Here is a 12,681-nt window from a genome sequence, read left to right as displayed (position 1 = left end):
TAGAAGAACTTTATTTGGTAATTTCTTCTGTTTCTAAAGATAAAATGTAAAAGGTGAAACCTGTAGCAGGAAATATTATTTGGTTAGGATATGAAATTGCGATTTAAACAAATTGTTGTGCAAATTAAGGGACCCACTATCATTGATTCACATTTAGCTAATTTTATCTATTGAAAAAGTGCTTATCCTTCTAAAGACCTGCAGTTAATGCAATTGTCAGAAATAGTGCTTTATTATTGTTCTTTTTTTTCTATACCATATCTAAATATAATTTGAAATTATTCAAACTACCCCTCTAATCTTTCCATGAGTGATTTCCATCACTTTGATTTTTGGGTAATTGTCTTCTCTGACATACATGTACAGTTTTCAAGTAAGATTTTAATTCAAACATCACTAAAACAACCAGGCCATTTGAAACTTTGACCCATTTTCTATAGTTATGTTTATTATATTAAAACACTCCACTTGTCTCTAGATCTTTGGTGTTGCTTGTCAAAATCTGACAGTAACAGGACTCAGACAGGAGTGATGTATTTCAACAACTCTGAATCGAAACACCAATGAAAATGATCAATAAAATGTAATAATTTGATACATTTGCCTTTTAGAATATTATATCACATACTTGGTATGTCTGAAATACATTGTGCATCCATGTTCAAATGTTGTTCTGATTGTTGCCTCTTCACTCAGGGTGCATCAGCCAAGCAATAACATTTTCGTGAAAAATCACAGTGTTTAAGTTTGATGATCCTACATCCTAGGACTATGCTCAGACTTAATTTAAGATAAAAAATAAGCTTTGGTTGTTTGCTCATATTGTTCAAGGGTGCAATCACAGATCATTTTCAGTCATAAAAAGATGTATAGGCATTTTAACACTATTTTTACAGTCATCTCTTTCTATATAAAGACATAACATATATTGTAAAATTCAGTTGTACAAGATTTGATATTCTCCAAAGAACTTTAATTTTCTTTCTAAGGCTAAGTACATTTTTTGTTAAATTATGTTATAAACAAAGTGGCATCTCACCAGAAACATTTTTATCAGATTGAAACAGCTTCTTGCACCAGCAATACAACCTACAAATTTTAGCGCTAGAAAAGCCAATCAATTTTATAATGAACTCAAACCCTTTCAGGACATATTAAATATTATTTAAAATTTTTTTTTTTCACATCATATATAATTAAGAATAAACTTTAATTTAATTTTTTTTTTTAAATCCCCGATATTGGTCTAATGTAAAATTTTGGTTAAAAAAAATCTGATTCATATTTTATTTATCATGTTTATAGTGTATAAAATCTATTTTTTTTTCACAAATAAATACATTAAAATGGTTTGATTTTGGATTCATTAATCATGTTAATTAAAAGATGACAAAAATGTGAAAAAATGTACATTTAAGGTACATTTGTAATATCGATTCTATCTTGAAGAAAACATGCAACTTGGGGGTATAATTTAGAGTACCAAAAAATCAACATAAGCTTTATGGGGGATATGGAAATGTCTGTGTCTGTCTGTCTGTCTGCCGGTTTGTCTGTCTGGTTTTGTTAGGCTCTAGCCTCCTTATTTATTTCAATTGATTGAATTATTATTTATATACATGTTACTTTATTCAAAAATGCACAATTATACCCGTATGTAACACCATTGAATGCAAAATAAAACAATCATTAAACATACAAAATAATGAGATCATAAGTATCATTAACATTATTACAGTAAATTTATTTGAGTATTGTTAAAACTTGTGACACAAGAAGAAGGCCATTTGTTGAGCCGAAATATTTGTCAACAAGATTTTATAACAACATTTTCGTTTAATAACACCTTATATCAGTACCGTTGTGCAAATCTTTAGACTGATATAATTTTTTCCTTATCTGCATAGTATCGCCTATTCTAGACGATCCGGTACATAGTAAATTTGCTGGTTGGTCCTTTTAATGTATCCTTCTCAGACTAGGCAGTTTCCGTGTCCACTTTCCTCAGTGACCAGGACTTTTTGATAAAGGGACATGCTTTGTAACCTGCACACATTCTTTAATATTTAAAATACATATATATATACCAGTTTATCTGAATCATCTAATTCCTCTAAATTTTTATTGCTTTTTTTTTTACAATTTTCAATAAATTCTTGTCTTAATGATTTGTTTGAAATACAGAAAAGAAAAAGTTGATTTCATCTTCTATTTGGTTATCACAAAATGTACATATATGTTTTTGTCTTTCTATATTTTTATATATTCCCCTTTCTATCTATTAAAATGATCCCTGATTCTGATTTAACATATTAATGATCATTAAAGCAGGGTGAATGATTCAGGCTCCTTAAGTAGCCAGTAGTTTTGATTCTTAACTATATAAATGTATATATATAACATGTATCTTAATTTCAGGTAACATTCAATAGACACAAGTTGAGATTGAACAATGTTAAAAAGAAGGAACTTGCATTTGAAGTAGAGCAAGAGTAAGTGTTTTGATATTTAAACAGTATATGAATTAGGATTTTATATATATAAGAATATAAAAATATATACAAAACAGGTACATCAAATGCATATAGGGTTTCCGAAAGGAGAAAAACATGCTTCTGTTTTACTAAGTTTCCCCTTAATGACAGTTCAAAATAAGACAGAGCAAATTTTCTTAATGTATTACACTGCTATATATTACACATGTACTGGAATATTATACAATGATTGCGCTCTGTTGAGCCAAAGGACATGGTCAACATTGCTTTCAAGAGCTCCATACAATACCAGATGGCACTCCACAAAATGCAGTTATTGTTTTATTACATTTTATGATTTTAAATAAAATAGAATGACAAACACTACTCTCGTCTGTCAACAATTTTTTCTTTAAAATCATGTATATAAAATAAATGTAACAGATAGAAAGAAGATGGTAACAAAGGAAATGATTTTTTCGATCAGGGCTACAAAAGTCTTCATTGTGTCAGTTTGACAATATCCTTCAGGAGTTATTGCCCTTGAAATGTAAAATTTGACAATTTTTGCTGTTTTTGGCTTTTATCTTCAAAATTATGATAGATAAATATATATAAACTTATAATTGATGAAATGCTCCTGATTACCAGGCCTACACATGTCTCTATTGAGTTGAAGTTGTACAACAACTCCTCATAGGAGTTATTGTCCTTGCCTTATTATACCCCCGCTTTTTAAAGCGGAGGTATATATTGATGGGGAAGTCCATCCTTCCGTCCGTTCGTCCGTCCCGTACACTTTGTTTCCGCAACTCCTCCTTAACCACTTATCTGAATGAAATGAAACTTTCTCAGATTCTTAATCATATAATGCCATTGTGCACCTCCTATTTTGTTTTTGTTCAAAATCATTTTTGGGGTTTCTATCTGAAAAACATGGACTTTGCCATTGCCTAAAAATAGGGGGTACCCATGTTGTATCCGCAACTCCTCCTAAACCACTTATTATAATTTAATGAAACTTTCCCATATTCTTTATGATATAATGCTATTTTGCACCTCCTATTTTGTTTTTGTTCAAAATCATTTTTGGGGTTTCCATTTCAAAAACTTGGACTTTACAAGGGGCGGGGGTATAATTTTGTGAGCTCTGATCAAAGTACCTCTAGTTTTTGCTGTTTTCACCTTTTTCTCTTGAAAACTGACAGAAAAAAGGAAACTCTCAATTGATGGAATGATTTTTACGATCAAGACCACAAAAGTCTCTATTGATTTTAAGTTTTATAACAACTACATTATAAGATTAATTGCTCTTGACATGCCAATTTAAAAAAAAATCTTTATGGTAAGGTGTAATTGCAAATCAATGTTGCTTAGTGTTTTGGTTTATTGCAATTTTGTCTGGATGAGCCATACAGGCTCTCTTAAGAGCCTCTAGTTTTTTTTAACGGGAGTCTGATTTAGATGCCGGAAATAACAGCATACATTAAGTATGGGTCATTGCTCAGTATACTTGAAACTTTGGTAATTAAATGATTGTTTTGTTGTAGAGAAGAACATCATAAATGTTGACAGGTACAATATTTTGGATGGTGGCAAAAGAGGTTTTAACAGAAAGTCTTTTAACACAATAGCTGAATTAAGTGTTAGATTCTCTGGTGAAGCAGCAATAGATGATGGTGGGCCACGTCGAGAGTTTGCAAGACTTAGCCTAATGGCCATAAAAGATTCCCCGATTTTTGAAGGTCCTCCAAACAGTAAGATATTGTGCCCGAATGTAAAAAGTAAGTATACAAGAAAGGCACAAAAAACCTATCTTTATCTTTATGGGTCTGCCCAGAAACTGTTAAAAAAAGTATATTATACCCCACTCTATAGAGTTGGGGGCTATATTGCAATCACCTTGTCCGTCCGTTCGTTCGTTAGTCCATTTCTTCGTCCATCAAATATTTCTGTCACACACTACTCCAATATGAATGCTCAGAATGACTTCATACTTTGCTAGCAGCTTAACAGTGATGAGTTGTAACATGTGAGCACTTTTCGAATTTGTCAGATACTAACTGCCTGTTTGCAGATACTTTGAAAATTTTTCAATATGTAAAATGAAGTTCAAAATGTTTCGCCAAACACTTCTCCATTATGAATGCGCAGAATGACTTCATACTTGGCCAGCAGCTTAACAGTGATGAGTTGTAATGTGTGAGCACTTTTCAAATTTTTAAATACCAACTTCATGTTTCCCAATGCTTTGAAAATTTTTCCATATGTTCAGCCTTTCTTCTGACCAGCTGCTTCTGACTAAGTTACATGTGGGGGTATGATTAGCACGACATCACACGCAACTTCTTGTTTGTTTTCCATTAGATCTTAGATCCAAGTTAAAAGTATTTTTACAAGATCGGCTTAGTGTAGAAGAGTGTCAGTTTCAGGGTCAGTTTGGGAAAAACAATGTTGTCCATCTGTGTATATAATTACAGACTCAGTAAATGCAATAAAATAATTTTTACAAGGATTGAAACATCATTTAATTAATGTCAATGGAATTCTTGATTTTAAAAAAAATCTATTCCAGAGTCAAAATGAATGTTACCCTTTCAAAAACATCAGTATAAAAATAAGGAGACTAGGAATGATTGCCAATAAGGCAACTGTCCACCAGTGACCACTTAATTCAGTTGCAAATAATCCTCCGAAAAAGTAACTTTTGTTACAATCATTGACTTATTTAAGAATATTTATACTGTATGCTTTCTTATAGGTGAAGACAGTTTTGACTACTACATGATTGGAAGAATGATAGCATATTTCTTGGTACATAGAAGTCCAGCACCAAAATTTTTTTCAAGCTTGATGTATGACATTTTGGCATATGGATGTGAATCTTGTACTCCAACTGTAGCAGATATTGTGGATACAGAAATGAAAGAAAAGGTTCAGAAGGTTGTTGTCTCAAGTTTTCTGAGGCTTTGAATGCATTTATCTAATTTGATCCATTGATGAAAGTACTGAAACTAGATTAAAAAAAGATTATACGGATGAAAAAAATCTGTATGTCATAGTATTCGTCTGTCAAAAAACATGTTTACACATTTTCTCTGAAATCCCATGATCTATTCATCAGATATTTAAACACAATATTACTTGGGACTAAATGTAGAAAAATTCTGATTATGGAGGTTATGGCTTTCCTGTTCCTCAATTAGGAGGTCTAAAATGCGACCAACATTCAACAATGCTGAAAGGTATGCTTGTAGCATATCGTCCCAAAGGTAGTAGTTGAATTTACATTTCGAATTCATTTTTTTTTAAAGAAAACCAGACCTCATTCATTATAAGGCTAACAGTGAAAAAAGGAACAAAATAAGGTTTTGCTTTTAAAATAGGCTCCCATTCAGGAGCCTGTAATTTTAGTGGTTGTCACTTGTTGCTGTGTGTTATATTTATTTTTTGTTTATTGTTTTTAGCTTACCTTTCCTCATCTTCATTGGCCAAGGATTACGATCCGCTCCGATCCTCTCCACCCTTGGCAGATTGAGTAAGAATTCGTGATCCACGCGTTAATGCTTTCCATTGGTCGCAGCTAAAGCCCGCTGCATCCAATCAAAAAGTGCCTGGCACCTGTACACCTTTTCACTATTAAGTCCAGCCCGGAAAAAAACAGTTACTTACGCAACTTCCTGTTGGGGTCAAGTGTTGCAAAAAAACAAAGGTCATCAGTAATGTGCTGAGGGAAGAAAAATTTAAGAAGGTGAACATTATGAAATTTTGATAGTTTTTGAAAAAAATTTCAAGAGAGAAATTAAAATCTTAAAAAGGCTTCATTTAAATCGTTTACAGTTGATTAAACTTGTCTCTTTGAAAAGATTTACTCTACAAAATATAGTTCATACAAGTCTCCAGTTACAGTAGAAAGTTGAACTTTTCCGGAATAGAATAAACAGTGACAAGGTGTATTGCATGTAAATGAAGGTAATGTAAATAAACAACGACCGCGTGCAGATTGTGCAATGAAGCTCCACCAAAACACTTATAATGACACTCTTTAAGGCTACTTAATCATTTTTTATCAACTTATTGAAGATTGAGATATATTCCGATATTTTCAGAATGCTCTGACATTATTGTCATAAATATGTTTTGTAAACACTTGACGCAGCCATAGTTTAAATCTCTAGCCACACAAAATACAAGTGCTCTCATTGGTCAAATATGATGTAGTCAGAGAAGGCGTGACTTTGATCTCCCGCTAGGAGGCGCAACACTTTTTCATGAATTCTTACTTAATCTGCCAAGGGTGGAGAGGAGAGGAGCGGATTGTTATCCTTGGCTAGCGAAGATGACCTTCCTAAAAGGAAAGGTGAGCTTTTACCATCACTTGGCGTCCGGCGTCGTCGTCGTCCGTCTGTCAGGTGTGAACTATTTGAAAGATCTTCTCCTCTGAAACTACTGAACCAATTCCAACCAAACTTGAGCTTAGGGTATCTAGTATAGAGTTTGTGTTTTGTCAAAAAACATGGCCATCATGGCTAAAAATAGAACATAGGTTAAATGTATTTTTTGGCTTATATCTCAAAAACTAAAGCATTTAGAGCAAATATGTTAAGAAGTTTAAGTGTTCATTAGGTCAAGATTTATCAGCCCTGAAATTTTCTGACGAATTGAACAACCCATTGTGGGGTTGCTGCCACTAAATTGGTAATTTTAAGGAAATTTTGCAGTTTTGGGTTTTTATCTTGAATATTATTATAGATAGAGCTAAACTGTAAACAGCAAAAATGTTCAGCAAAGTAAGATCTACAAATAAGTTCAATGACCAAAATCGCCAGTTGACCCCTTAAGAGGTTATTGCCCTTTAATGATAATTTTACAAAATTTTTCATTGTTTGCTTACTTAAAAAAATCGTCATCTCTGAAACTACTGAACCAATTTCAGCTTAACTTAAACTTCATGATCCTTAGGATATCTAGTATAAAGTTTATGTTCTATTTCCTTTTACGTCAAGAAAAATGGCCACTATGGCTAAATTAGAACATTCTAAGGGGTAAAATGCATTTTTTGGCCTTTGAAGAAAATATGACAGATACAAAGAATATTTAAATGGCATTTTACAGCACACATTTATATACATTGAAAAGCAAAAATAATCATTGATGAAAGATTTTAAAAAAAATTACAGGTGAGCGATTCAGGCTCTTGAGAGCCTCTTGTTTTATTTAAATCTGGCCATGGTTTGTCCCTTTTGAATTGTTGTACATTAGTCATTTTGGGGCCATTTAATAGCTTACCTTACAGTGTGATTCAAGGCTCCACATTGAAGGTTGTACTGTGACGTATAATTGCTTAATTTACTACTTTAGGTCTTGGATGGAGAGTTGTATCATTGGCAATTATACCACATCTTTTTGTTTTTATATTGTAATATATCCCTGTAAAAGTAAATGAATGTACATCTTCTAATTATTATTTTAGAAACTTTGGATCCCAAATGGGTAAAAAGTGGTCAAAATTCAACTTTGCTTTAAAATAGAATTGTAATACTGATAAATTGATTGCAAATCTCTAATTTCATAACTGTTTTTTAGACATTTGTCCCGTCTGTACTAAATCTGAGGTCCAAAATTGGTAATATTAGACTCCAAAATTCAACTTTGCTTTGATCTGATGTAGACCTGGTATATATGATCACGACGGTAATTGAATTTGACCGGGTTGCGCAAAGTGTAAAACCAGCTTATAGTGTTTGGATGGCAGGGCAGTGCATATTTTGTGTAATCAGCTCCTCATGCAGTATACATCACAGATCTTTTAAGATTCTCAGAAAGATTCCCCTCATACTGAAATTGGGCTTTTGTTATTTAGAATTATTTGAGGATTTTGTTTTTATATTTTTCCAGACTTGGGGCTTACAGCCAATAAAAAATATGTAAATCCCATTTCATAATCTGACCACTATAGGTATTAACTTGTTTTGGCCCTATAACATTGCAGGTAGGTCAGGCAGATATTTCTACATATGCAAATGCTATTTAAAATCCTACATATATTCCAAACAAATTTTGTAGAGGATACAAGAGAAATTTTCCTTAAGCTGAAAAATATTAACATTTATTAAATTTTCTATAATAGATTTTTGAATGTAACATAAATATATTACAGATCATAGAAGTGTATGATGTATTTTCAGATTGGTGAATCCCAAGACCACATAACATTTTGGTCTGCTGTAGAGGCTGTGATGCCTGTTATAGAATTTATAGGTGCAATACCCCTAGCATCAAAATATGAAAACAAAGAACAATTAGTTCATGTTCTGGTTCAGCATTTGGTTGTTAAGAGGATTCAAGATGTGTTAGCTCAGTAAGTTTTCTTCAAAATGTTTTATTTAATTTTTTTGAATTTAAATGAAACAAGTTATGAAGTAAATACAAATCAGACAGCAATCCAACAATTAAAATAACATATCTTGTATGCTTTACATTAATGTCAATTTTCTTATTAACAAACTAAACACAACTACATTTATATTAGGATATTAATTTCATTAAAAATTATTTGCCAGGGACATTGCACCAGATTGTGTTTTCTTGTACTGCTTATGACCTTCAAGTTGCTGTTTATAATAATTTCAGAAGTACAGTAGCTGATGTTATTCAGTTTTGGACAAGTAGATAAAAAAGATTTTGAGTGCAGACCACAAAATAATGTCAAATTGTACTGCAGTAGAGAATGAGTGAACTACTGTAAAAGTGCTTTAATTCGTGGGTATCAATTTTCATGGTTTAAGAAAAAGTTGCATGTTCGTGGGTTTTTAAATTCATGGATTTCAGGTTTCTGAAAAAGAATTGAGTGAAGATTTTGTCCTTTATTGATTTGTTGGAGACAGTAAAATATGTTGTTCTGATTTTATGTTCTTTAAGTTTAAACCAGATGATGTCTATAGTCTTGATGAAAGGAAATTGCAAAAAAAAAAAAAACATTTCAATTGTTGCACACCTGTAATCACAAGTGATAACAATAATCAGTATGAGATCAAAAATTTGAATGATCAACACTGTTAATGATCTTCAAAGGTGTTAATTTTGTCATAAACATGTCACTTGAGGTAAAACAGTTAAATTAAAAGTTGTTACTTTGAATTGTAGGATTAATTCTTATTATATAAAAATTAAACCAAATCAGAAATATATTATTTTACCAGTTATATTATTATAAGGAGATAAAATGAACACTTCATCATGACATGTCTTCACCGGAAGTTCAACATTAACTGATCAAAAACAGAAACTTTTCTGAGAATTTAAAGTTAAAAACTTGTAAAGTTAAAATTTTTTAAAGATTAAATGGGTACCCCACGAATAAAAGTACTTTCACAGTATCAGTGATATTGACAAAACTTTAGTAGATGAAAATAAAAACTTTACTTTTCGTACTAACATTGAATAGTATTACTATTACAAGTGTCAAAGGCTGCAAATGCTGTCAACGTTTCAATATTTAAAGCAACAAAGCATCAACTTTGGTAAAACTGAACTTCATTTTTACACCAAGTGCTTATTCTCCAACTGTATATAGTGAGTGTCAATTGCAACACTTCAAATTAAGGTCTGTCCTCATCCTTTTGCAGAAAAGTGAAATTGTAATTTTATGGTAACAATTTATTATTCTGCTTGAGAGTTTGCCAGAAATGTGATAGATGTGGAGAGGTTTTCTTTCTTTGGCATTTTAGACCAAATGGGTCAAAATCAAAACTTTAAAACTAAATTCACATTTCATTGATATTTGTTAGATTTTACAGTGGGAGTTCTTTATGGTGGAAATTGCCTTTAAAAGTTAAAAAAAAAAATAATTAAAATATGGATTTTGATAATGTTTAAAAATCTTAAATCAGAAAAGTCTGATAATCTCTTGAAATGATAAACAGACTGTCAATAGAGTGTGCATAATTTTGAAACAATTTATTAACTTCCCTAGATGACATATGAGGGTAAATATATTTAGGTGTGGAGTTTCTACTTGTACTCAGTATATGTGTTCAATTTCAAATGTAAATGTCACCGAACTAGCAATTATTCATGTTCACTAAGTGAATTTAAAAATTATTGTTTCAATGACAATATATTAACTTGAAATATGCATATTTCTTTCTCATACAATGTATATCTCTTTGGCAATGATAATTGATGCAGATAGTGATACTGTAGATGGAGACATGAATTAAACACTACATGTATATATGCTTTTATGTCTGTTGCACTAAAGGAAAACTACTTTAACATGCATAACCAATCAACAATAAAAAAAATTAAAAAATTTTAAAATTTTTTTTGAGATTATTGTATTAAATGATTGATATCAAAGGCTCATATCTATATATGTCCCTGGTGATATCATTCAAATACATATGCTTCAAGGGTTAACACATTCATATGTCATTCAGACATAGAACAATGAAGAAAACACAACAAAAAGATCATTTTTGCCATGAGATAGTTACATTTACGTCCGTTATTGGTGTTAAAATGTCGACAAAAAACCTCCGGATCTGAGGTCTAAACTCCGGACCAAAATTTGCAAATCTCATATGAATTTCACAGTCTATCACATGCATGACACTTTGATTAATTGAAACTGAATAATTGCAGGTTTATTGAGGGTTTTGAATGTTTATGGTGTTTCAAAGAAGTAACATCAAACCCTAAAACAATGAAGCAGCTTTTTGTCTGTGATAACTCTGTCATCTTAAATTCTGTTATGGTGGATGAACTGTTCAAGGTGAACTTTTCTCAGGAGGGGAGTAATCATTATATACTAGAGCTGAAAACTCATACTTACTTGCGTGATTTTGTACAGGATCTGGAAGGTAACAAATGACATAAATTATTAAAATCCTACTTGTTCATAGAACAATAGTAAGGTTTTTCCCTATCCTCAATGAACAAAATTTAAACAGATATATTACTGATTGAAATATTCTCTGGTTGCTAGGCACTTTTCACACCAAAAACAATGTTTTTAGGCATTTTTCCATTGACTTCTGGTTTAGAAGGGGTCACTTTCAATTATTTTCTGAACGCTTTTATGATACAGAACTTGAATATATATGGTTACTAAGGGACTTTACATTCAAATGATAATGGTTGCTATGGACTTGTGAATGACATTTACTATAAATTTAGAAAAAACTTCATGAAACGAAATTGATGCCTCAATTTTAAAAAATCTCATCTGATGTAAAAAAAAACAAAAAAAAAAACAAAATTTTCAAAAAATTACATTGACCATTGAAATTGGCCTCATTTTAAAGTTCATAAGAAAGGAATAATCTATGTCTCTATCACTAAAAGTCTATGTTATATAAGACATTAACTTATGAACATTCTATGTGCAGTAACTAATACAAGAGGTTATCTGATAATTTTGGTCATTATATAATAGTTGTAGCTCTTGACTTGCTTAACACTTTACAGCTTTCTGATTTGCTCTACCTATTATACCTTTTGAGATATTAGCCAAAACAGAAAAGAGGACAATAAAAAGGGGAATGACTCTTACAATATTCAAATTAAAATTCGAAAACTACAGGTTTGCAAGATCTTCATCCGATTAACATTTTTCTCATGTATTGTCGTAAAGGGAGGTTACTCTCATATGTAGTTACTTTATCACTTTAAACCAAATGAGGAGATTTTGCGTATTGAGTTTACAAAGAATTTGGAAAAGGTTTATTGTCAATATCTTTTATGGTCAAGGAGGGGATAGGGTAACAAGGTTTTCTGTGTTTGTCTGTGTGGTCATATGACATGTCACTGTTGACCGAGTTTATGGGTTTACGGCATAAGTTCTAACACTTCTTTGCGACATGTAACAAACTAGCTTGTAAAGGAGTCTTTATATTTTGCAGAAGAAAAAAAAATAGTCAGAAGAAAAATAATCAGAAGAAAAACAATCAGGTCTTTCGATCTGAAATAGGAAAGACATTAATGTCATGTTAAATAATTGTGTTAGTCTTCTGTTGAGTTTATCTTAGTCAATATGTGAAGTTTTGGTAAGAATTTTACAGGTAACTTATATTAATATAGTTCTTTATATAGATCCTGTGTTAAATTAGTTTCTTGTTAATAGTTATCCAACCGTGAAATTGGAAACTAAACGTCATGTTACTGAATACAAGTCTGAAACCCTTGAAGGCTTTTTCATATCAGT

The 12,681-nt window shown here is 31.4% G+C and overlaps 1 protein-coding gene across 1 annotated transcript in view; it reads left to right on the top strand.

Annotated features, from left to right (window-relative positions):
* LOC134718213 (uncharacterized) overlaps positions 1 to 12,681 on the top strand; it is a 28,736-nt gene that overhangs the window by 13,603 nt on the left and 2,452 nt on the right. The window contains exons 5-9 of the mRNA XM_063580707.1: positions 2,419 to 2,492; positions 4,050 to 4,258; positions 5,236 to 5,417; positions 8,663 to 8,835; positions 11,121 to 11,338. Coding sequence (XP_063436777.1) covers positions 2,419 to 2,492; positions 4,050 to 4,258; positions 5,236 to 5,417; positions 8,663 to 8,835; positions 11,121 to 11,338 — 856 coding nt within the window. The remainder of the gene's footprint in view (positions 1 to 2,418; positions 2,493 to 4,049; positions 4,259 to 5,235; positions 5,418 to 8,662; positions 8,836 to 11,120; positions 11,339 to 12,681) is intronic.

The sequence above is a fragment of the Mytilus trossulus genome, chromosome 5, assembly GCF_036588685.1.
Source record: "Mytilus trossulus isolate FHL-02 chromosome 5, PNRI_Mtr1.1.1.hap1, whole genome shotgun sequence".
Classification (NCBI taxonomy): Eukaryota; Metazoa; Mollusca; class Bivalvia; order Mytilida; family Mytilidae; genus Mytilus; species Mytilus trossulus.
The sequence above is the reverse complement of the archived record's forward strand: the minus strand, read 5'-3'. Positions and strand labels throughout refer to the sequence as shown.